Source organism: Salminus brasiliensis, chromosome 10, assembly GCF_030463535.1.
Source record: "Salminus brasiliensis chromosome 10, fSalBra1.hap2, whole genome shotgun sequence".
Taxonomy (NCBI): domain Eukaryota; kingdom Metazoa; phylum Chordata; class Actinopteri; order Characiformes; family Bryconidae; genus Salminus; species Salminus brasiliensis.
In genome coordinates, this window is record NC_132887.1 from 21104478 (window position 1) to 21132083 (window position 27606).

Consider the following 27606-nt stretch of genomic DNA (forward strand, 5'->3'; position numbering starts at 1 on the left):
TCCTTTGTACATCTAATAACGCGAGGGAGTTTAAATGAACCTCAATGCAATTAAATTCAAACTTTAGCTATATAGCAATTTGTACAATGAAGGTCATCAAAAAGGCCCTTAACATGACCCTTTAAGTTTTCTATAGTAATTAATATTTTTTTCTGTTATAAGCAAACATCCAAAAAAGCATTCAAGAACATTTATTTTTAAATCTGAACTTCTTTGGTGGAGGGCGGTGGGCTCTGTTGGCTTTGTTTTGTTGGGATTATCAATCGAGAGGGCTACCAAGCAGCTCTGTCAGCTTAGACAGTAGTGTCCTGTGACTACTCTCCACATCTGTGGTGTACATGGTCTACAGAAGCACAACTGGCTCAGTCATGTAAGAAACACATAAAATAGTTGGCCCAAGTCTGGTACAGAGATGACAGCAATCAACTGAAATGCTCTGTGAGCTCAGTAATAGGGCTTCTATGTCAAGTATGGTTGCAATTCAGGCACGTAGGCAGAGAGGGTTTGCGCATTAAGCATTGTTTTAAAGCACTTTCTTTACTGTTGTTACAACAGCCATCTCAATCTTGGGACATAACAGGCTGTGTGAGTTTTATAACAGTATTGTTTGTGTTAAATACTCGATGGCTCCATGCCACTGTTTTTTTAATAAAATATAAAGTTATGCCCTGTTAATTTATTACACCTGGGCTTTCTGCATTATATTTTCCATTTTCACAAAGTTCACTGGTTTTGGATGTTGTTTTTAGGCACAATGTGGGTTTGTTTTATGTATTTATTTATTTTTACTGTAAGAGAAGGTAAAAGTTTATTAATCAAATGCCCAACCCACTTTTCTGTTGCTGAGGGGAAAAAACTGGATATATTTAAATATATATGTAAATTTCTTTGTCATTATATCAAAATTGCTATTGTGAATCATCAAATTTCAATGGTATTACAACAGACAACCTAATTTTTGGTATTTTCAGTACCAGAATTAGTATTAGACAATACTAATCACAGCAGATTTCTACCAATAATTAAATTTCAGTTTATTTTATAGTAAAGCTACCCCTCCCCCCACCCCCCTGGTATTTTAAACATATAAAAATAGATTTTTCCACAAATTCATTCAGTCAAAAAACACAAAAAAAGGAATCTAGGCCATTTACCTGGAATTAGCTTGTCAGGACCTTGTCTGTTTGAAATCTCAGTAAATTCTCTGAGGATTTTAGCAGCCTTCTTCGCCTCCGACTTTAAGTTAGATGGAATTGGATTGTTCACTGAAAATGGAGAGGAAAAATGTCTTCAGTTAAAGCTGAATGCCAAACACTTGTACCAACTCGCTCAAAAACTTTTCTGGCAAACTCAAAGAAATCCAAAACACATTAAACAAACAAATGGCTGGTCTGTGACCAATGCAACCACTCTCTTGCAGCATTTTGTCAATTTTACACATGAAATCTGGAATAACATGACCTAACCTATACGCGTGTGCACACACACCCCATTAAAAGTAAACATTTACAGTGTTCAGGCACACTAATTAAAATGATAAAACTACTTATTAAAGATGCTTGTATCATCACATATTGAAATAAATACACCTCTCATGTCTTGCAGCAGGGGCAGGACAAGAGCATGTCTTCAAATTAATCTAAAATAGTCTTCAAATTAATGCCAGTTCGTCAGCTTTGTGCCCTCCGGTGATTACGTCAATTACAAGCGTCTAGGCCTATTCTTGGATTTCCCCCCGGTATTGCAACAAAAACGTCATTATTTAAGCATTTCAAGGTTTTCTTATCGGACCTTTCCTCAACATGGAACACAAATTTAAATTTTATCATTGTTAAAGTAATAATAAAAAGGGTGTAAAAGTGATACCCAGAGAGTTCTAAACCCTGCATGTTAAACCCTGGTTTTGGTGATCTACTGCCTTACAGCTTAATTCTAACATGGGAGGCTCCAAAATTCAGACTGAAGTCTACTAGCCCTACTATTTCAACTACTTCCACTACTACTAGGACACCATCTACTATGATGTCTCTACTATCACTGCTGCTTCTAACTAATACTACGAGTATATCAGCTACTACTACTATCATCATAAGCACCATCATCATCTACTACGATATAATCTACTGCTGCCAGAACATCACTTACTGCTACCACTGCTACTTCAATGACAACAACTTCTTCTGCTACTACTAGGATAGGGTCTACACCTACTGCTACACTGCTCATCTACTACTGCTGCTGTTACCACTACAGCATCATCTACTACTACGGCATCATCTGCTGTTATTTCTACTACTACGGCAGCATCATCTGCTACTACTACTTACTATCTACTACTACTATTACTATGACATCATCATCATCATCATCTACTATCACTACTACATCTACTACGGCATCATGTACTACTACTGCTGCTACTACTACAGTGTCATCTACTACTACTACCACCAATACTTACTATCTACTACTACTATGACATCATCTACTATTACTACTACATCTACTACTGCTGCTGCTACTATGGCATTATCTACTACTACTACTACTACATCATCTACTATTATTACTACTACTACGTCATCTACTACTACTGCTAATGCAGCATCATCTGCCGCTACTACTACTACAACAACAACAGCATCATCTACTACTACTACTACTGCTGCTACTACTCCTACTGCATCATCTACTACTACGGCATCATCACCATTAGTACTACTGCTGCTACTACTGCATCATCTACTACTATTACTGAAACATCTACTATTATTACTATTACTACAACAACATCTACTACTACTGCTGCTGATACTACTACTACTACAGTGTCATCTACTACTACTACTACTACCACTACTACAGCATCATCTATTGCTGCTTCTACTAGGATATTATATACAACTACTGCTTCTACTATAACTGCTATTACTAAAGACACTACTACTACAACCACCACTAGAGAGTGGGGCATGACTACAGTAAGAACATATCACTATAACAAAGTATTACAATGTTTTGCAATACTGCATCAATTCCCAAAAACACTTATAAATGACACTTATATAAAAAAATATTCCATTTTCATTTTTCTGGTTCATTTTGTGCTGTGATTAAACCCAAATCGCAAGACAGTCTTCAGGTCCCACTCTTCTGACTGCACAAAGTCTCAACTTTAATTAATTTAAGGTTTATTACATATGATGAAGTGGTTTTAAAATTGAAAAACAGTATGTATCAAACAGTATTACATAAGCGGTCATTTTTTGCCTGGCATTAGATTGTGTCCTGCTCACCTCCACTACAAGTCAACAGCACTAACAGGAAGCCTTTTTCAAAATCATTTAATTCTAATCTGAGCCAACAACGTGCACAACCGTCCAAACGTTTGTTCGATAGTTCTGGAATTACTTAAGCTGAAAACACATCATCAAGCTGGTTTTTTACAAGACCATTTTATATATTCTGACAACTGCCATCATTAGAAAAGTCTAATTACCCTAATTACATTTTGATCATTTTAAAAGAAAGCAAATAAGTAGATAACAGGTTTTGGGAGTAGCCAACTTTTAATAGCCTCTGGTCAAATATCACTCCTTCTCTGTCTGATGCCATGGGTGTGCATCTGACTGCTGCCCCCACCCTCTTCTTTGTCAGAAATGACGCACTGTTGCGGTTCTCTCTTACACATTAAGGAAGCATTTTTACTGTACTTGCAAAAAAAAAAGAAACAAAAAAACACCTACGTAATCAGTAAAAACTACGATCATTTTTCTGACCTACATTCTTATAATACTTATATATTAATACTATGATAAAATACTGCCACCCCAGCACTAGCTTCTGAAAATGCACCCCCATTTGTTGGTTACAAATTATTTGGTATTCACATATTTATTTTCTTTTGCTTGTATTGGAACAACACAACACAGCTAAGAAGGGGGGAGGGGGAAAAAGTCAAAGTCAATAACTTTATGTTTCACAATAAAAATATTTGACACAAAACATGTAATCATACACTAAATACATTAGTAGCGACAAATATTTTAAAACTACTATTCAGATACTCTCCCATACTGAGTACAGTGATTTTTATTCAAAATATGCTGCACATAATCCAATTAAACCAGTCTAATTACACCGTTTGTAATTAAACATGCAGCTAATCAGTGTTTATTAAGCACAAAAAATATCCTCTATATTATTTAGAAAAACATATTGTGTATAATAAAACAAAAATACATATGATAAAATTGTCATATCGCCCAGCCCTACGTTCAACCAGTTTAAGTTGACTCAATCTTTGTGACTGTGTACCACTCTAGCACAGAGAAACGAAAAGCAAAGAATTCTTAGAGGATATGAGGATCAAAGTATGGACAGGCTACAAGTCCATCTTCAGAGGTTTTAAGGTTCTGTGTCCACTGTGTGTAACCTCATTAAGATCATTTACAGCCCATGACACTGTAGCTAACCTCCCTGGACGTGGGCGTGGACTTTGAAGACAGCGAGCGACTCTGATGTTCAGACACCCAGGGAAAGTTTGTGCCACCACTTCGGTGCCAGGACAGAAAAAAGCCTGGACGCTTGTCTCCTGTGGATTTTGAGGGATGGCGGGTCGAGCCGAGCCGTACTTAAAGCTTGAAGGGCTCTTGGTGCAGATCAGCTTTTGACCATTGCCGTGAAGTACGGCGGCAATTCAGAGCTGTTCAATGACAACTCGATCAACCCTATCCAAAATTTAGTGTTACCCAGGTTTACCTTAGTCTGTCCCAAGCCACATTAATATAGACCACCTAGGGATCTACTTAACTGATAAGCTACGCTAAAATACACTCCCACATGTTTAGGTGTCCTTCTACTCATGCATTCTTACAAAATTCCATCACACCTCTCCCTTGTTTTTGCGTGCGCCATACTTCGGTTTGCAATGACTCATTTTAAGGGGTGAAGCACTAGATTTTCAACCTGAAGATCAAACAGTCAAATGGTACAGACAAAAAGTTATTTTTGGCAATTGTTCCACTGCTTGCGGTTTACCCAGGGAGGTGCTTGCAGAACGTCACTTTCAATGCAGTCTTTCCAGTTTAGGAATTCCCGCTAAACCAGCCATGTCAACAGGACAATTCTCCATTGCACCAGGGAGACACCCGCTTCAATACCAAAATTGTAAATCACAGGGTTGCCACCAATTAGGGAGTTTTGAGACAAGATGCCAGTCTTCAGTCTGGGCCCTTTCAATACTTTCACCCATCGAAAGGCCAGCTCATGAGGAGATCAAGCTGGACGACTCACAAACAACAATGCTGCGCTGAATGCTCACAGAAGAGCACCGAGGAATGACATCAATTCATTTCATTAATTAGAAGGTGGAAGGTGAGCCGAATGAAAAAGACCACTGTCATTTGTAATGCTTGGGATAACAAGAGAGTGACTGGTCCATCATACTGTGGTGTCTGCCACGTGTCCTGGTGCAGAGTTATTCTGGCTAACAGTAAAGACACGTTACCAAGTACCAAGAACATCAACTGTATCTACTTGTAGGTCCTGTGAGGACATCATAGGATTGTTGGGACTTTTTTTTTTTCTTGAGGTCTGCTCTGGACTGAACTTGCTAGGACGTCCTGACCTGGCCAAGGTTGCAGTTGTTTCACTTTCAATTATTTAGTTTAATCGATTTTTTACCCTTTTCAGGCTCTACAATCTGAAGTTTAATTAAGACCGGCTACTCCAAAATCCTCTATAACTACATTCTAATCATCTGTAGCTGATTCTAGATTTACACATTGAGAAGTCAGAAATGTGTGAGATGTCCAAACTGCATCCTCACCAAAAAAAAAAAAAAACTGTAATTCTACTCATTATATTTCATATATTGCTTCAACCCTATGGAGTTTGAGGCAGTCTGACCAGCCTTTTCATTTTTACAAATTTCACCTACCAAACTTTTGTTCTCAAAGTGCTACACAAGCTTATATTCAGCACAATCCCAGCAGCAACAACAACAACAACGTAAGAGCACTTTTGGATTAAATCTACTGTAAACAGAAAAGATCAATCTTCAATGTGTTGTTATATTACCTCCATTTCTCAACATTGTCAAGGTCAAATGTCCATATGTTTAATGTTTTTCCTAACTGTACATGTTGAAAACCTAACAAATGCTAATACATGAGATGAACTGACCAGTTCCTGGGTGGTCTTCACCAATTTGTAAACTAATTCTACATTATTTAAATCCACAAATCCATCTTAAGGCGCAGTTTTCCTTCAAACGTTTAAACTGGCTTCCTGTAGCTGCTTCCCGCATCAGATTCAAAACCCTGACGCTGGCCTACAAAGCCAAGAACGGACCAGCCCCTCCGTACTTGATGGCAATGGTCAAAAGCCGATTCGCACCAAGATCCCTTCAAGCTTAAAGTACGGCTCGGCTCGACCCGCCATCCCTCAAAATCCACGGAAGACAAGCGTCCAGGCTTTTTTCTGTCCTGGCACCAAAGTGGTGGAATGAACTTTCTCTGGGTGTCCGAATGGCCGAGTCGCTCGCTGTCTTCAAACGCAGACTGAAGACCCACCTCTTCAGAGAGTACTTGGGTGAATAGCAGAGTGGTCACCTTACTGACTTGTGTTTAGTAGTGTTTAAACTTAGAGGTATCTTTGAACTATTAGTTTATTCTAACTAGCTGAGGTTTTTCTTGGGTAAATAGCAAAGCACTTTTGTAAGTCGCTCTGGATAAGAGCATCTGCTAAATGCCTTAAATGTAAATGTAAACTTGAGTAAAGTGGTGGCTTTTTCATCACATCTCTGCTGTGGTTGACTTCTCCTTTATCATACACATTTTTATGTTACCTCCTCAGCACCCCTAGCTGTAACAACTAGCTGAACGTTACACGCGTTTAAAAAACACATTTTAAAATTTGAGGCCAAAACCGAAACAAAACTGACCTTAATGCCAAAGGAAAACAGTCTCTTGAGCATCAGTCAGTGCATCCACAGCTATTGTGTGTAAGAACTTTGAGAAGCATTAAACACTTCAGACTTCAGGTTCCTAATCTCACCACTGTGAACAAGTCTGACTCTTGGTGTTTCACTTTTTTACATCTTAACCAGTTAATCATGCAGGGAATTTGGAAGAATCAGTGAATCTATGGAATTCATCTTAGCACTTAGTTCCAGCACTAAGTTTACTAAGTTTCAACTTGACAGCAAATAGTAAAAACAACAGAATTGCGAATTACATAAAGAACTGTTTTCAATTCTTTCAAAGGAACATCCTGTCCTTTTGCCTCATTCATTCATGAAGTCATTGTCAACACCAACATGTGCTGTTACACAAGTGCCCTCATCCTGATGTTTCTCTTCTAGCACTCTATAAACATCAACTACTCAGGGTGGAGTTCATAAAGAGGTAAGGCGGCGATAAGAACCAGGTGTCTGGCTCAGGTGTATTAGGATTGCAAAAAAAAAAAGGGGAAGGTGGGTAAACACACTCCAGCGGGACAATAAGTCCTCAGTAATTATGTAAAAATACATATAAAATGTTAGTATGTAATATACTGTATTATATGCATTACCATGATATTTTACATCTTCCCCAGTAAATTAGTGTCATTATTATTTCATGTTTTTATTTATTTATTCATTTTTAAAACAGTTAACTAAAAAATTAAACACTTCTAAGCTAATGCACTAAAGCGAATTGTGCTGATGGTGGATTTTTCTTTAAAACTGATGGATCACTGATCCTCAAGATTTCAATATGAAGAAGAAGAGATTAAGCCACTCGGCTTGTTCTCCTGTGATTGTAGATTACTCATTGTCGTCAAATAAAATACTGGCTTTTCATGAAAACCAACTTGTCGTTAACATCAAGCGCACAACTACTTGTTTCCTATCTTTGAGCAATCTTGGAATAGGGGATTTGACAGGTTTCTGTCATTTGACAAAGCACGACCCCTCCCCAGGAGCATAAGATAAGATAGCTCTGCAGCGTGGCTGTGCCAAGTTCGAGCTCAAGTTTCAACTAAGGTTGTGATGTTATGCCTTCAAAAATACCATTTGCACTCCACACGAAAGGTCACAAACGCTCCATTTCCCTCAAACATTGTTTTATTGTTCATGTGGTTAGATCACATGAACAAGCAAATGACTTTCAAAGAATGCCTTCACTGCTGCTCTAGAAAACGCACACAAAGGCAAAACTGTGGAGCAAAGTCTTTTACTCCAACACAGAGGAATGTTTGTGCCAGCACTAGAATATCTTGCCAGCTATGTTTAGAAAGCAGGGTCAAATCCTCCAATTTGTCCCCCCCACCCTTTTTTTTTTTTTTTTTTTGACCAGGTTTCAATACATGACCATTGGTCAGTACACGACAATTGGCTACAATCACTGCAGTGGTACTGGAGGATGGGTTCTACTGCAATAATAATTACTGTCCAAATATAACATAATTCTCATTTGCTGCAACTGATCTGAATTCTACGCACTCCTAAATTGAATATGCCATATAAAACCCTAGTCAGGCAATCAATCGATACATAAAAAGCTTTGATATACCATAAAACCACACATTTTTGGTCTTACTGCTCATTCCTATGTGATGTAGTTCATTGTTCACCTTGTATATTTGCTCTTAAATAAGGCCAGTGCACCGTAGCCGTTCTCTGGGTAGTAGTATTTTTTCTGGCAGTATTGGCAAATATTTATATCACAATACAAGTAAAACTATTAAAGCTAACAGTATAAATTCAGTGCAATAAATTGAAATTTTTTATTAATTAGAATAACTTTTTAAAAATATATGGTCTAATCCTTACCCAAGTCACAATTATAGACAAACATAATCTAACTACAATAAAATAAAACAGGAAGAAATTTCATATCTTCTAGTTAACACTCCCAATGCAGGCTAGAGAAAGTAAGGGAACCTCTTTATTAATGCCAGTGTTTTAATTATGGAGATGAGATTGGAAGTGTGTTTTACAGCTGATTGGTCCAGTCAATAAGGGCACTCAAAGCCTGGTTACTGACAAATCTATGCTCCTCAAGAAAGACTGGTCGGTGTGAACCATGCATGGGTTACATCTCAAGTTTGATCAATCCCTAAATGCGCTTTGATAGTTCTATAAATTTAAAGGTGAATTGAAACGTTTTATTAGAAAATCTAAATGAACCAACGCAGAGTTGTGCATTGACACGGGTTCAGTCCTGCCCGCAAAATCTAGTATCCACCCTGCCCTCTCGCGAGTCTGCCCGCTTCATCCGAGCCTCCGTACAGACCTGCCCATGTATCTGTGCTTTGTGTCCCAAACCAAACTCTACAGTGTTTTAAAACTAGCCACTAATAGCGTTAAAATGTTACACCTTTAGTTATGCTATTAGAAGTTCCCAAATATGGAAAACTGCATTTAGTTGATTAATGAGAATTCCATTAACGGAAGTGACAAACTGTAAGCCCCAAAACAGAGCTGTGAAATGGGCCAATTCCAAAACCACAGAACTTACAAACACAATCCAGTAGTGAAAGCCATTAGGGCTTCAGGGAAACCCAGAAGAGAGGCTACAAAGGCTAAACGTTAATGCTAAGCTAGCTATTACCCCACACAGAGGCAGGGGAAAGGACCAACCGAAGGAAGCTGATTGACCACTGTGCGCTGGTGGGAAGCCGATCAAGTCAGCAGGATTTGGGATAGGTGCTAGGCTCACCGAGAGGACAGCAATACTATTCAGAGACAAAATAACAGGGTTGTAAATTGGCTTGTTAAATAGCTTAATTTTTTTAACAATCTAAGGTCACATATTAATTATATATCAAAGAATATCTTAAAATACTCAATAAATGCATTCTATGGCACCTTTAAGGTCATTATGAAACTCATACCTCGAACGAAATTTAAATCGTATACCGGATGAACCGGTATCCCGCCCACGACGACGTCTGAGCATAACTGAACCGAGCTGAGCGACTTCAGACCTGTAAATGCTGATGTCACACCTCATGAAGTCACTGGAGTGGCTTGTCCTGAGTCACTTCAGAACACATGTGGGTGTGCCATTGGGCCGCTTACAGGGTGTTGCGAGTTAAGAATGCCATGATCTACCTGCTGCGCAGGGCTTACTCGCACCTGCTTTCGACAGGGACATGGAGTCGCGTTGTTTTGACTTCTCTAGTGACTTTAACGTCTTCCAGCCCCTCCAGCTGAGGGACATGCTGACTAAGGATACTGAGGGATACTGCTGTGGTGTCCTAATTACCGAGCCCCTGAATGGCAGGCTGCAATCCTACATGCAGCTACTGAACTAACACACCATTGTGTCCATTGGATCTCCAGAAAACCATCTACAGAAAACGACGCCTCCTCCAGCTTCTGTCACCATCCAGGGTGAGAACATCAAGACGGTTAACACCTACAAGTATCTGGGTGTGCATCTGTATGACAAGTTGGGATGAAAAGTGAATGTAAACAGGCTGTTCAAGAAGAGCCAGCGCAAACACCACTTCCTGAGGAGACTGAGGTCCTTTGCGTGAGAGCCGCTATGAAATTAAGAGGAGGATACTGGGGAAAGCGTCTGATCATAGGCACTCTAGAAAACGTTACAGAGACAGGAGTACACTAAGCAGCCTTGCCCTGCCCTGCTGTAGTTCTGGGTCTCTAGTACACAGGCCAAATTAGCCCATTCCCCCACTGTAGAAGCTCATTGATTGGTGTGGTCAACAGCAGGTGGTGTGAAACAAGACAAAAAAAAAAAGGGGGGGGGGGGTGTAAAAGCCTCTTAGCTGTGCGTTTAGCGACATGCTGAGTTTGAGTAAAAGGCAGAGCAAGCAAACCTGGATGATTTCCAGTGCCTGCTTAATGTGCCTGAAAACCCAAAACCATTAACTGGACCTTGTACTCTCAGATATGAGGTTTAATCCTAAAACGTGTGTGATTTGAGCCTCAGTTAACTGAAGAACAGTCTGGACAAAAAAAAACTCTCATATTCCGTCTGCCTGTTGCTTCTAACACCAGGCAATTTGCACAAAGTCTCAAAGTGTTCACTTAGTCTGCAACCCTGTGAGAAAACTTCGTGTTTGATTGCTTTTCAGTTTTAAAATAATGCAGGACAATGGAGGCCACATAAACGCATAACATTCTGAGCTTCTTGCGCAACTTATGCTACCCCACCCCACCCCACCCCAGGTAAGAACATATATTTTAAAATCACATGGAAAAGGTGGACATTTTAAAATCACTGGTCCGTTGAGTTGTCTATAGCGAGACTGGCGTCTCTGTCATCATCGTTCTTGACCCAGACGGCTGGCTACTACACTATATTAACTTCTGGATCAATAAAGTATGTATCTGTATATCTATGTAACTTTAGCACTGAGTAACGTTATATACTAAATAACAAACTCTCATATAAGTCACCTGACCTCAACCCACCTGGCCTCAAAGCAACTGAGAACACTTAGGGAATACAACACTAAAGGCAGAAACACCCACAAACAAGCAGCAACTGAAAGCAGTTCACATAAAGGTCAGGTCAGTACTTGGTGCTGTCCTTGGGCGCCAAACTTTAGGCAGTCATTGGCGTCGACTCGCTCATTAGTATTGCTCTATACAGGAGGAACTATGTAGTTTACCAAGTAGCAGCAGAAACACAAATAACAATAAATAATAAATGGAATCATCTTTGCTATGTTGCTTTGTAACATAAGCCTACCCTTAAACTACAAACCCCAGAGTCCGGTGGCTAGTAACTATCCCTTACTTATGTGTGCAAACTTCGTCAGCTCCATTTCGTTCCAATGTCTGTTGTTATATAAAGCATTTCGTCCACATTCAGCTCATATCGTGACCACGCTGCAACGTTCACAAGAAATTAAGAGTGCATTGTGGGAGATTGAGTTCCAGTTCACGATTTGGAAACAGTGGTCACTAGCGTCCTAAAAATGTACAAAGAGACCCATACCCAAAGTATTAAAACCACAAAAGCCGTCACTGTATATCCTATAGACCTGAACATGCACAGTCTTTTCTATTTGCTATTATTTTACCTTTACTGTTGTGTGTAAACCGCGGTTGTCTTGTAAGCATGCTGCTGGAACTCCCTACTTTGCCATTAGGGATTAATGAAATCTAATTCTATGTAAAACTGAAACCTTTAGTCAATAAAGTCCTCTTAAATTTACACCCTGATGTCAGCTGACACTGAACCTTGTAAGCCATTGGCTTTTTTTTTTTTTTTTTTTTTCTTCATTGATCTCAATTTAAAACTTCAAAAAATGTGCTACGAGCACACCAGAGAAAGGAAATGTGCGGTAAAATGGGCCAAAATATTACAACAATTATATGAAATAAAGAGACCTTCAAGAAAAAGAATAGAAGACAAGATGGTAAGACAAGAAGGCAGCATAGTGCATTGGCGCAGTTTACAGACAGAGATGACTTGTGTTATTGATTATTTGCGAGCTTGGACCAGGTCATCAGCATATTATGAAGTGTGAAGATACTGTAAGAAGAGAGGGGGTGGGGGGGTTACTTAGAAACTTGAGGCTGTAGTTCAAGTGGCTTTCCTTTTTAGCTAAAAGGCCAGCCCCGACCTCTGATACGAGTAGCTAGGACTGAGTTAAAGGTAGGAAGCAGGGTGGCTCTGGGTTGCGAAGACTTCAGCAGTAATTAGGAAGATAGAGAGGGAAATTTAGAAGATGCTGCTAGATTTAGGCTTCAGGCATGCACCGCCTTTCAAAATTCATTTATTCCACAACTCCAAGTAATCACTAGCATTTACTATACTGCTTCTTAACCCTTTACGAATTTAATGCAAGGCATGGAAACGGAAACTGTCTGTAATATTTCATTAATGTGAACAAAACTTTGTTCAATTTAGAGCCACGTGACCGATTTGCTGAATGCGCCTCTTACAGCAAATACAAAGGCTGCATCCTAAACACTGTAACCCACACTGAATAGTGCATTTAAAAAAAACAGCGTACCACCATTAGAAGTGCATTTATTGGGGTAATAATAAAGTGTACAAGTGTGCAGTTTGGGAAACAGCACAGGGAAGACCTGAGTGTTGCTGCTTTTATTTTAGCTCTTACAGAAAGTGCTCGAACATGTCCATACATCAGATAAACCGGCTCTCTTGATGTAAAATAAGATGTTTTTCCAAGTAATTTAGAGCATTTCTATTGGCCTACTTATCCGGAATTATTTACACAGTGTACAGAGCAGTAACACGGCTCAAACCAAACTAAAAATTGCCAAAAAAATGGAGATACGTGGTTTTTATTGAACAGCAGCGATCTACAACAATGCCCTGTGCAGGAAGTGCCACTCCCCAAAGCGTTTTAGTCAGTCAATGTAATCGGCTGAGGCTTCTAAAGGCCACTGGGAATGGAAAAACAGGTTAAGGAATGAGCAGAAGAACCAGATCAATCCAACTTGCTTCTTTTCAATCACGCCTTTAAAGGAATATTCTAATTCTCCTATAGCTGGTGAGGGAGTCTTTAGATGCAGCACGATCATCTAATCTGCCTAAATGAATCCATAACAATCCTGAATTTAAACTCTCGCCAATGCTCTTCAGCTAGTCCCTGGAAATAAAGTATTTTTGTTTTGCATAAGTCCATTTCCCCCGACACATAAGCTCGAGAAGCCTCTGCCGTCAGACTGGGCTACCTGCCCAAAGAGGTGGACTAACGAATGCAGGTGTCATAAGGAATAACAATGAGAATACAATTTTTGTCATTACTACTGTACCAATAATTGCTGCTTACGCAGATCTACACAATAGATTAGTCTGCAATTAGTCAATAAGTGAGTCACGGAGCAAAAGGAAAGAAGAAAGCAGGGAAAATGCAAATGCTTGCGACAATGTAATTAGCTCCTAATTCACAATTACTAGAGATAATGACACATTACAATGCAGCTTCCATTCAGAGAGAGAAAGCTCAAACATCTGCTGTGATGAGGGCCAATTTAAATTTTGACACAGGATTAATTCGAGAGGGTGAATTCTGCACAGTCACTACAGTGAGAGCTACTTAACACAGAAGATAAACAGCTTCACCATCAGGGAGGAGATGTTACTGTAGAACTGTTACTACCCAGCAACTGCTGCTTACAAGACTGGAAGAGCAGGCCAAAAGACCTGGATCCATACACATTAAGGCTTCATTCAGACATGCAGTCAAATCCTAACTGCAACAAATGCCTTTAACCCCCCCTACACACGCCTGGACGTGTAAATGAAAAGCATTTTAATAAATAAATAAAGCTCTGCACCCACAAAACTTTGTATAATCATTCAACTACATTTTATAGCGTTTCCACCACAACTAAAGGAATGCAGAGAACACCAGACACTCATGACACACTGTCAAAACGGTGTCTGCTTCAAAGTACAGTGGAAACACTTACTGTCCCCACAGGGGCCAATTTAATTGCTTTTGGCGATCAAGTCAAAATAACCGCAACTTCAATGTCAAACGAAGAAGAGATCATTCACCAGCCACTGATCTATCCATTCAGATCAGAATATCAAGGCCTACCGAGGAGGATTTCCCCTACATTCGCTCAGATTTCATTTTGGACGAGGCAAATTTACAACCTAAACAATACAACAGCAATTAGCAAGTTCTCCTGCAGCACATAACTGCACATACAGGCTCCACTGTGTCTATACTGAGTTAACCCACTGCTGCTTATTTAGTACTTCATATATTCTTTATTATTTAGGACTTATTTGAGATGTCTGTAGAAACTCTGTACTCAATAAAATACTTTAGGTTGCTTCCTGAAGTACATAGAAATTCACAATGCATGTATCGTCATGTTATTATTTTAAATATTGCTGATCTTTTCCCCACCACTTCATGAATGTGCAGTCTGTTTATTTTGTAACAGTAATGCAGTGAAGTATAGAAATATAGAAGCAGATAAAAAAAAGGCTGGGTTTAGAGCATTGAGGTTCATCACAGGGTGTGACAGGGGTAATTTTCAAAAAGTGCCCACATTTGGCACTCTGTCTAATTTTTCAGCTGAAATAAATTTGTTTTTCCAAAGAAATAAATAAATAAAAATAAATAAATCATTACCTCAATCATATTCTGGGGTAAAGCAATATGTTCAGAAACCTGTATTAGTCGTCAGTCAGCTACACCAAAGTAAGACGGGCTATATTGGCCACATCACTTTGCGGTTGCCTTTCTTCTTGAAGGTATTCTTAAAGGTTTTAAAAGAAAGAAAGAAAAAGAAATGTAGCAGATCAACCTGTAGGGTTTGTCAAATCAAGATAAGAAGGAAAAGCTCTGTCGTATTTCAGTGAGTATTAAATGAAGAGCAGATAAGTGCATCATGAATCCAGCTCAGCACCACATTCTGCTGATAACTGGCTTCAGATGATCTAAGCTGGTCCTTGATGGTCAAGGTGGTTGAAAAGCTGGCCAACGAGGAGAACACCACACCCCCATGTCGCTTAGCTGGTCTATCAGCTTGACCAAGCTGGGTATATATACTCAAATTGAACTGGAACTGGACCAGAACCGGAATATAATCTAGATATGCCAAAAATCATAGCCTTAGAAGTAAGATTAGAGCTAATCGTGTCTCTCGGCCGGCGAGTTAGAGCTGTGTGCCCTGGGTCAGGGGTCTTTTTAACCCGTTTACAGTCCAGCATATCGGCAGCTCTGCTGAGGCCAGCACTCAAAGCTAACCGTTAGCATGTCCAACTGTTACTGAGAAAAACTAATAAATTATTACGCTTGTCATTCTCAAAATTACTGTCCTGAGATACATTAACATGCATCTATTTGTTTGTAAGGGTTTGCTACATTAATGTGCTGAGGTTAGTGCTAGCTAGCTAATTCAACTTGTTAAGGGCGGTATTAGTTAGCTAGCTAGTTAGCTAGTTAGTTAGTTAGCCACCACAGCTAACTATTAAAGTTAGCTCCAAATTCTCAGCCGACAAGTTCTCATGTTTTTGTCTGGGCGTTTGAAACATGATAATATGCAAACTACAGATCAATTCGCTCAATGGTAAGTTAGCTACATTAGCGAGCTCTCCATCTTCACCAAGCTAATGTTAGCACTAGCTAGCTAAACCGGAGTGGGCAGGCCAGGTGCGTTTCCTTCAGCGCTCCGTCTCTCCGCGTAGTTCCTGTTAAACTGTAGCTGAACTCGTGTTACACTGTAAAAAAAGAGGGCATGGAAAAATCACAAGTGTGGAGGATAACATCCTCGGCCTGCGGCTGGTCTTCTCAACAAGACAGGCTCGGTTTCTGATGTAAGAAGGGGTTGTGAAGAGGGAAAGACTGGAGCTCTGTGTTCAGTGGATCGCAGAGGCTGAGCACCCCCGCAGAGCCTGCAGAGCCCGCAGCGCCGCATCCTGAGAACAGGCTCGGCTGTACAGCGCTTTCCCCGGCTGTGGGTTTCGCTTGTTTATTTGCAAGTCGTTCGTTACTGGCTTAACACGGATCACATGACTGGCCAAATGGTCGTATGGACCAAAATAAAATTAATGCCATCTTTAATTTTACAGTAATTTCATACATTTTATGTAAGTATTATTTCCGGGGAGCTTACTATAAAATAAAAACTAATAAAAAAAAAACAAAATAAAAAGTTAGCTTTTTATGGACATTTCCATAAACGAGATCGTATGAGGACGCCATGCATAAAACACAAAAGTCATCAGCCCGTCTAAAACACACCGACTTCAGCCTAAATTAACTAAAAAAAATGATTTAAAAAATATAAATAAGGCATGGACAGCAATCTTTCAAAGCTAGTCTGCAGTTCAAGCCCGTAACCCCGGTCCAGTGCTGTGTAAGCGCCTGTATCAGTGTTCAGCAAACGCGGCCGCTTTTCTGAATGGAAAACACTAACGCTGCTCTGCCAAACCCTCGGCTTCCCTCTGGGCGTGTGGTCACACGAGGGGGATCTGTCGGACAGCCTGCTCACACAACAGCCTCTCCAGCGGGCGCTCGGCTCGGCTGGATGTCGCGTTGCGTTTGCGCTACCTGTTTCTTTAGAGGCAGAAGGAAAATGGACTTTTCTACTTACTTTTACAGAGAGCGGACTGACTGCCAGGGCTGGAGACGCCTCAGAGTCTGTTCTCACCTGGCTCAGGTAACGCAGCCAGATGAAGCTACTTCCGATACACCTGTCAAACCTGTTGCTGCTTAACTTTTTGTCTTAAAGGACCCAAGTCACGTTAAACTGGGCAAAACGAAGCATGTCGCCAGATGTGATCCTCAAACCGTGTGGAGGGTATTCTGGAAAAAGCTGTATGATGGTTTAGGCGTAGACTGTAAACACTGCTTAGTCCAACTTTGAGCATTTTGGATCAGGCGATCATTTGGACAGATGAGGGACAATGACGTTAGGTGAAACATTCAGGACCCCCTGGAGCACCTTTCCTTTTCTTCTTTTTATGTTTATTATTATGTTTATGTTTGTATGTTAATTTTTATTGTATATTTCTTTTCTTATTTATATGTTTATTATTATGTTAATTTTTATTGTATATTTCTTTTCTTATTTATATGTTTATTATTATGTTTATGTTTGTATGTTAATTTTTATTGTATATTTCTTTTCTTATTATTATGTTTATTATTATGCTTATGTTTTTCTGTTTATGTTTTTTTTTTTACTGTATATTTCTGTATGACTCTCAGTTCAGGGGGTTTAAACTCTGTATTCTGCTAAAAAAAATAATAATTGCAAATGGAAAAATGACAAAGCACATTCTTCTTTGGCCACAGTATGTAATTGGCTGTATTTAAGGTTGTCACCCGTCCTGTAAAATACAGAATCCTTTTTTTGGCACTTAAATGTTGCGTCCCGTATTGAAGCAATTTTGTTCCATATTTCCATAAATGTCCAATACAGACCTGAGTGGGAAGATTGACTGGACAGCGTCAGTGGAGATGATTACAAGGCAAATTGTAGACTACAGTAGACTATTGTGGTTTGATTGATTGTTTAGGATGTTGAGTTTTTAAAGTCGAATGAATTATAATTTATTTAATATTCAATAGTATTAGCCAATATACATATTATACATGGCCATTTAAAGAACAAACTATAAGAATGGAATAATAATTAATACATAAATACATCAGTTAAGAGAAAATGTTTATTCTTTAATACATATACATTTCCTACATTAAAATTTTTGTAGTCTGGCATCACTTATTTTCATTTCTGAAAGGTGGCAACACTAGCTGTATTATAATTGAGTCTGATTAACTAGTTAGTTTATTTCTTAGTGTTATTTTGTTTGTTTGTTTGTTTGTTTGTTTTTTACAGTACACTTATAGTACACTTTCATGTGGATGCTTTGTGTGTTTCTGTAGCTCATCTAATGGTGTCTTTAATATGTGTGTTTATGTTTCTTTAGCCTAAGGAGTATAAACCTGTTTAGTGTTTATGGATGCTGGGCATGTGTCAGCCTAATGTGTGTGTTGCAAGTTTGTGTGTTCATACACTTTCAGAGTTTGCAGGTAAGGTTTGCTTCCTATGACTCTTCCATTAATGGTTGTTCAAGCAGCGCTGTACACTGGAACGGTGCTCCACCACTCATGACTCAGCTGAACTTTCCTGTTCTTGGCAGTCATATGGGGTTTTCGACTTGCCTGTATTACCAGTATACGAGCACTTCTCTTCAAGAGGTTTTTATGGTCTTCCAACACTCATCGTGACCTCCACAGTTCCCCATAAATAGGATTGGTGACATTAGAATTGGTGAGATGTTTTCTGTAGGCCTGATTTGCTAATCAAGGTCTGAGACCTTGTCTAAATATATATATATATATATATATATATATCAAAATGGACTGCAACAAATGCAGCCACCAGTGTCAATCACATGGACTTTAAAAATGTCTTAAATGAAAATGGATTAAAGCGCAGGCCGGGTGTAGATTTAGAGCTTGAGAAACGCTTCTTGTACCATCAACGTTTTAATTCTGTCCACACATGAGATACTGATACAGTCTTGAAAATCTAAACATAACCGTTTACGTTTTTTCAGATACAATGTGAAGTGGATCGTATAAACATGAAAAATGAGCTCTGGTATGGTCTATTTTTTTCAGAATCACTATACTGTATGTTGATGCAGAAATATTTTTTAACAACATTATTTGATACTAATGATAGATTTTATACTAATGATATATTGAAGAGTTGAAAAGTATAGTGAAGTGGTATTGCTTACAGCCCTATAAAAAGGCCTTAGTGTAATTAATGTTATTGGAGATAATAAGTTATAATGATATGGACCAAGTTATAATTCAGATTCCTCAGTAGTGCTGCTTTAATACCTCTGAGCATTAGGTCACAGATTTTTTGTGATTCCTTTTAATTTTGTCTTTAAGGGCTACAATCTTAAAGCTGTGTTAAAGCAACAGGTACATGAAAAATTGAGCACGATCAGCGTCCATAGATACTTAATGAACAGGCCTTAATGGATATTTAACCAGTTGATATTTAACCCCATAAAAAAACGTTGTCTTTTTTAATACATTTAATCATTAGGACATTTGATCTTCATTTAAACAATATTTAGAGATGGAGGTAATATAACTAAACACATACAACCGAATACATTTTTTTTTCAAATCATTTGTAAAATGTAATGAATAGAAATGCAGTTTTCTTGTGATTAAAAAGTTAGGACACTCTATGGCCTAATAGCTGTCATTTTCCAATTTGGGCTGAACTAACTTCAGTTAAATGTTTCCTATAATAACCTACCAGTCTCTGACATTAAAGGGAATCAGAATTCTTTCAGCTATGTAACATTTCAGAACTTGTTTTTTGACAGATGGTCTCAGATTTCCCTCAAACTTCCTAGTGGATTCTATGTTGGAGAGGTCTGCGGGCCCTACTGCAGAACGGCAGCCGCAACTCAGGACATTTCCACCTCTATGCTTCACAGTTGATATGGGTTCTTGGGCTCAAATGGTGTGTCCAATTTACACCAAACATGCAGTCGGTTACTGTGTCTAAATAATTTTAACTTTGGGTCCATCTGTCCAAAGCACACTGTTCCAGTTGTCCTGGTCTTGAGCTAGGTTTTGGCAGTTGTTGCACTTGATGATTTCGTGGACCAGCGGAACGGCTCATTTCGAAGTGTTGTGAGATCTTTTTAAATCAACCATCTTCCTGAAGGCTCCTGAAAACTCTCACCATGGTAATAACACTCACTTTACCAATCAAAAGAAAACCAAACTAAATGTCTGAGGTTTAAATAAGCCTGGCTCCTCCAAAATCCTCTTTAACCATGTTCTAATCACCTGCAGCTGATGTGCTGCACCTGATTCTAATTGTAGGCATTAGAAGTAAAAACAATAATAATACGTAATAATAAATGGATATTTTTATTTATTTAAAGACATTTCTTCAGTTGTATGTGTTTAGTTATATCACCTTCATCTTCCAATATTGTTTTATATATATATATATATAGAGAGAGACAGAGAGATAGATATAGATATGGATATATATATCACATGTTGGTTGGACCTCACTTCAGTCTTTGTCTTTGAGGAGTTGAGGAGTTTCTTCTGGGTACACTGGTTTACACATCTCAGTGGTTGGGTGGTAGGTGAATTAGTACCCTGCAGTGAACTGACACTCTGTCCAGAGGGTATTTCTGCCTTGTGCCCAGATTCTGGGGAGGCTCCATATCCACCAAGACCCTGACCAGGAAGAAGCACATAAGAAGATTAACAAATGAGAACTATAATAACTGTATGCTCATATATACAGTGTATATGCGTATACAGTATATGAACAACCTAGCAAAGTATGTATGCCTTTTAAATTGTGGAACTGGGGTGTTTTTTTTTTGTTTGTTTTTTTAGATTTAAGAAATTTTATGACCGTGTTCACATTATCAATGATCAATATGTAGTAAAAATGTCCCACACTTGTCTGAGCCCATAAAAAAGGCAACAGAGTTCATTTAAACGGCCCTGTATTAATTTTTAGGATAATCAGCACATTGTTTGGTGCATTGAAAGGGCTTTGTGTTTGAACATCATGACCTTAGTAAGGCATTCCTCAAAATAAGAAAATATCTGTTGGCCTGTGTGTCCTGGTCTTCTTCCCTTCTGAAACATGACAGCTGTTCTCCACAAAGTTTGGCAGTGCACATCATGTGCTTCACACTGTCAGTGGCTCATGATGCTTATTCTTTAAGTCCAATGAAGTGTCCTCAGGTTTGAATGTTCACGTCTGATTTTCCTTCTGTTTTTGGACCAATTTAAATGTAGTGATGGCTCTATCCTTTTTATCACTTTAGGCGATTGGTGCGGCGTGTTGACAGGAATCCTCTCAGTGTCTTGGCATCTCTGGAAAAACCTGTCTTATGCCCCCTGTCCTGTCAAATGTGCTAAGCTCCGATTCCTCTGTGGTAACATTATAGCTCAACAGAATTTGGAATTACGTAAATGTACTGGCATGCGCGTGTGTGTGTGTGTGTGTGTGTGTGTGTGTGTGTGTGCGCGTGTCTCTACGCACCTGTGTGCGCAGCTTTAAATACACAGAATTGTTATCCAGTTTGTGGTATCTGTACTTTCAAAGCAAGCTTTTACATTTTGTTTATTAAACTGTAAATGATCATGTATCCTTCAGTGAATCTGATTTGAATTATGTCACATAAGACTTGGTACTTGGTACTGCTCACCATCATTGACACCATCGATGCAATTCCTTATGATTTATTAGTTATACTTGGAAATGTCTGGAATGTAGACCATTTACCTATTACAAAAGAAAATGATTTTAGATACTTGATATATGTGTATAATTATAATAATATATTTTTTTCAAGTAGGCCAAAGTTGTAGAACCGTGGCAGTGTATGTGTGAGGGTGGAAATACCTCTTAACCCATGTAACTACAGTATGTTAATGTACATTTACTCATTTAGAAACATCAATAAATAGCCTTAATAGCCTATATGACCAAATAACCTCCAGTTTACCATACAATTTAGGCCTTATCTGAATCTGAACCCCCCTAGCCACAACATCCTAACTGCAGTGGACAAAAATATGGTCACCCAAATGTTTTTAAGGTGATCAGCACACATTCAACCAGGTGTGTCTTAACAATTGACTGGTACTGTATGTATATACAGTGAGTCCAAGAAGTATTTGATCCCTTGCTGATTTTCTTCGTTGGCCCACTAATAAAGACATGATCATTCTATACTTTTAATGGTAGATGTATTCTTACATGGAGAGACAGAATATTAAAAAGAAAATCCAGAAAATAAATCTAAGGAATATATATTAATTGATTTGTATTTCATGGAGTGAAATAAGTATTTGATCCCTTAGTATTCATTAGCAGTTCTGGCTTTTACAGACCAGTTAGACACTCCCAATCAACTTGTTACCTGACCTGAAGCCACCTGTTCTCACTAATCACTTGTGTGAAAAACACCTGTCCACAGAATCAGACAGATCACACAGATTTCAAGTCTCCAACATGGGTAAAACCAAAGAGCTGTCACAGGACCTCAGAGTCAGAATTGTTGACCTTCACAAAGCTGGAATGGGCTACAAAAAGATTAGTAAGGTGTTGGATGTGAAAGTAACAACTATTGGTGCAATTATCAGAAAGTTTAAAGAGTATAACATGACAATCAACAGACCTCGGCCCGGTGCTCCAAAGAAGATTTCGCCTCGTGGGGTGGCAATGATGCTGAGAACAGTCAGAAATCGTCCTGCAACCACTCGGCAGGAGTTAGCAAATGACCTGAAGGCAGCTGGGACCACAGTTTGCAAGGAAACAATTGGCAACACTTTGCGCAACAATGGATTCACATCCTGCAGTGCCCGAAAGGTACCCCTGCTGAAGAGAGCACATGTGGAGGCGCGCCTCAAGTATGCCAATGATCATTTGAAAGATGAACCAAGTTATTGGGAGAAGGTTTTGTGGTCAGACGAGACCAAAATTGAACTTTTTGGCCTCAACTCCACCCGCCATGTGTGGAGGAAGAAAAATGCTGCCTATGACCCCAAGAACACTGTGCCCACCGTCAAGCATGGAGGTGGAAGCATAATGTTTTGGGGGTGTTTCTCTGCCAAGGGTACAGGGCTACTTCACCGCATCACTGGGAAGATGGATGGAGCCATGTACCGCACAATCCTGAGGGACAACCTCCTCCCCTCTGCCAGGGATCTGAAAATGGGCCGTGGTTGGGTCTTCCAACATGATAACGACCCTAAACATACAGCAAAGGCAACAAAGGATTGGCTCAAGAAAAATCACATTAAGGTCATGGAGTGGCCCAGCCAGTCGCCAGACCTCAATCCGATCGAAAATCTATGGAGGGAGCTGAAGGTCAGAGTTGCCAAGCGACAGCCCACCAACCTTCATGATTTAGAGAGGATCTGCAAAGAAGAGTGGGCCAAAATTCCCCCTGGTGTGTGTGCTAAACTTGTGGTTAACTACAACAAACGTCTCACCGCTGTGCTTGCAAACAAAGGCTTTGCCACTAAGTATTGAGTGTGTTTGGCAAGAGGGATCAAATACTTATTTTCCTCATTGAAATACAAATTAATTAAAATATATTCTTTAAAATTATATTCTGGATTTTTGTCTTGATATTCTGTCTCTCCATGTTAGAATATATCTACCATTAAAAGTGCAGAAGGATAGTGTCTTTATTAGTGGGCAAACAAAGAAAATCAGCAAGGGATCAAATACTTCTTGGACTCACTGTATATATATATATATATATATATATATATATATATATATATATATATAATTATAATAATATTTTTTTTACCTTCAAAACAAGAGGGGACTGGGGAGGACAAATATCCACTGTAGTTAGAGTGTCTGGGCAGTTTCAAGTAGGCCAAAGTTGTAGGACTGGCCTTATCTGAATATATTATCTGTGTGTAATGGGTTTCTTCCCGTAAACTGACATGGTAGATGAATTGACTACGTTATGGGGGTGTGTGTGTCCTGATTCCAGGTATCCTCAGCAACCCTGATCAGAAAGAAGTGGATTAGAATGAATGAATAAATCATTTTTAAAAACTTCTTTTTACAAATTGACATGCCTCTCATTATTACAATAATTATACAGTTCAATATCTATATTATCTTGATCAAATGAGACCAATTTGCGCTATTTCACTAAAAATATCCGAAACTGGGCTTCTCCGTTCTTTCACTGGGATCTCTGCCATCTCTCATATGCTTAAAAAAAGTGCCAAACTGGCTTGTCATGTGTGTTTAGCTGTGGCAATCAGCTAAAAATGAAGTTGTCCTGGCAGAGGGCACATACACACGCGCACAGGAACGCATGCACGCACGCAAACGTGAATCACTGCAGATGAATCACCAAATGCAGCTGCACAGTCATCAGGTTCTCATTTCCTCAAGCAAGCTCCGTATGCCTCGGCTCCTAGAATGCAGTAGCAGCTCTAACTGCCCCGGCGAGGAAGCCAAAATAAAGATGCACTCGCTGCTCCTGTCTGGGTTTTATACAGCCACCCCCTCAAATGTCACTCATCCACACCCAGCTATGCAAGAAATGTAACAAGTGTCTCTTTTCTCCCTGCCTGGTAAGGTGCATTTAAGGCATGGAAAAGGCACCTGCATGCAACATAAACAAATCATGTGGAGAAAGAAAACTACTTGTTTGATGGTGCAATAGAGTTCACTGTGTCTCTGCAGGCCAGTTACTGCAAATCCATTTCTGTCAGCTAAGAACAGAAAGCTGAGGCTGCAGTGGGCACAGACTCACCAAAACTGGACAGTTGAACACTGGAAAAATGTGGCCTGGTCTAAAGATTTAGGATTTCTGCTGAGGCACACAGATGGTAGGGTCAAAATGTGGCACCAGTTGAACACTGGAAACATGTAGCCTGGTCTGGTTCAAATGCTGCTGGTGAACAATTTTGACCCTACCATCTGTGTGCCTCAGCAGAAATCCTGATTCTTTAGACCAGGCCACATTTTTCCAGTGTTCAACTGTCCAGTTTTGGTGAGTCTGTGCTCACTGCAGCCTCAGCTTTCTGTTCCATGGGCTTAATCTGTCTTGGGTCAGCAGTCCAGGCTGGTGGAGGTGGTGCAATGGTGTTGGGAATGTCTTTTTTAATGGATACGTCCAGTATGATAATTAAACTGGTTTCATGAACATGACAAGGAGTTTAGTGTTCATCAGGGGCCTATTCACTGAATCTGAATCCAACAGAGTATCTTTGGGATGTAGAAAAATGGGAAATCTGTAGCAGAAAGTAAATGACACATCCACATGGACTATAATCTCAGAGGAATGTTTCAAACATGTTGAGGAAACTATGGCAAGACAATTTGAGTTTTGGGGGTTTAGAGTAAACAGATCTATCTAGTCAATATACAGTCTTCCTAAGATCCCCAAATGACCATTTATCCTAAAATAGGTGTCCTAAAAGTGTCCTATCACCAACGTTCTTTGAGGAAATTTTTACCTTTATGGTAAAACCTTTGATGCTGAGAAAGAATCTCTTAAGGTATCTTCAAGGAACCTTTTTCTTCTGAAAACCGTTTCTTGAAGGTTCATCAAAGCACCTTCAAAGGTTCCTCAACTGAAGAACCTCCAAACGTTCATCTAGGAACTTATACCTTTAACAGTGTACGTAGCTGTGGTTCTCAAAGTGAGGTCAAGAGACCCCCAGGTGTCCATGATATATAGTCAGGGATCTGAATTTTAAGTTGATGTTAAGTTGACAAGAGATGAACCAAAAGAAACGGGGTAATGAGGCATGCCCAGACATCACTACCCCCATTATTCATTCAAGTCAACTGCATTTCAGTACAGTTATGACTACGTCCAGTCTGGTTTTAGTGGTTTTAGCAAACGAGGCCATGAAGCTTACTGGGCCACATTTGGTTAGATAGCACAATGATTGCACCAGCAACACAAACGAATTCCTCAAACACAAGAATGAGGAGGACCAGCGAGTCTAGACACTCCATCTACAAGCAAACAGGTTCTCTAGAGTAGTGGAACAGTAACCTACTACACCTAAACCCAAAAAGTCTAACATTAACCCAACCTAACCTAAATCTAACCCTTATCCTAATGGCAACCTCAAAACTCAGATGCGAAACTGCAAAGCGAATCATTTATTTATTTGAAACTCAGTTTTTCGTCACATTGCTTCAAAAGTACCTAGCAAAATGAGTCAGTTTTGGTCAGTTTTCCTGACCCCCAAAAAAATTGTTTAATTTGCGTCACACCGTTTCGACTGGTTTCCCGCGTTTTGTTACACGCCCTAAGAAAGTCTAATGTTTTGATCTGAGTTCATGATGTTTTGACCCAAAAGCAGAAAAATCTTATCTCTGATCACAAAACTGTCATTGTTTCGTGACACACGACAACATTGACTTCGGACAATCTCTTTATTGTTACTGCCATATTATTTTACAAATCATGGAATCTGTTAAAAGGAAGGATCTCTTGGGATCATATTTTATATTGTATTGTATATTTTATAATATTCATATATTGTATTTTATTCCACCATTATGAAAACACATTTCTTGCGATTGTTGGCTTCACTATTTATTGACCACCAGATGTCACTATGGTGCGATGAGTCGAAAGTTTTTCAAAGATATTTTTTTTCCCCCCAAATAATTCGCTTCGATCTCTCAAGAGTCTCACTGATGCCTATTTTAACCCAGCCCTTACCCTACCCCTGATCTTAAGCATAGTAGGCATTTCCATCCATTAAATCATTTTCAGAGGATCAATAACGGAGAAAAGCAGCATGATCGTAGCTGTAGCGACAAGTTTTATTTGGGAAAACAGCGCCACCAGTGGACGGGAGGTGTAGCGTGAGTCGTACGTAATGAACGTATAGAATTTCTTGAGGTTCACTATCAGTGAAACGTGTATCTTATTGTTTATGCATGCAAATAGTTTTTTCATTTGTCAGGTTCTGGATTAAACCATTGCCTTTACAAAAGAATCATCGAATAAGCATTTATTATGGTGTCTTAATAAACATCTACATTTACATTTAAGATATTTAACGAACAATATTTCTCCAGAGCGACATACAAAAGTGCTTCACTCTTCTCTCAGAAAATATCTTAAGCTAGTTTGTATTGGCTAAGATCCAAAAGATACCTTGAACCTTAGACACTACTAAATGCAAAAGTCAGTATGGATACCTAGACACACTATTTTCAACATACACTACACTTCACCCAAGTACTTGGAAGAGCTGGGTCTTCAGTCTGCGTTTGAAGACAGTGAGCGGCTCTGCCGTTCAAACACCCAGGGGAAGTTCGTTCCACCACTTAGTTGACAAAACAGAAAAAAGCCTGGACGCTTGTCCTCTGTGGATCTTAACGGATGGTGGGTCAAGCCGAGCCATACTTAAAGCTGCAAGGTCTCTTTGTACTGATCGGCCTTTGACCATTGCCATCAAGTACAGAGGGGCTGGTCCTGTCTTGGCTTTGTAGGCCAGCTTCAGGGTTTTGAATCTGATACGGGAAGCCACAGGAAGCCAGTGAAGACAAGGCAAGACAACACACACACAGTGGACAGTGAGCACACATGCCCGTAGCGGCACCCGGGGGGC

The 27606-nt window shown here is 39.4% G+C and overlaps 1 protein-coding gene across 1 annotated transcript in view; it reads right to left on the reverse strand.

The window, feature by feature from the left end:
• sh3yl1 (SH3 and SYLF domain containing 1) overlaps positions 1–17306 on the reverse strand; it is a 37121-nt gene extending 19815 nt beyond the window's left edge. The window contains exons 1-2 of the mRNA XM_072689669.1: positions 17054–17306; positions 1155–1265 (exon numbers count right to left, since the gene is read on the reverse strand). Coding sequence (XP_072545770.1) covers positions 1155–1265; position 17054 — 112 coding nt within the window. The 5' untranslated portion in view covers positions 17055–17306. The remainder of the gene's footprint in view (positions 1–1154; positions 1266–17053) is intronic.
• Between the last annotated feature and the right edge of the window lie 10300 nt (positions 17307–27606).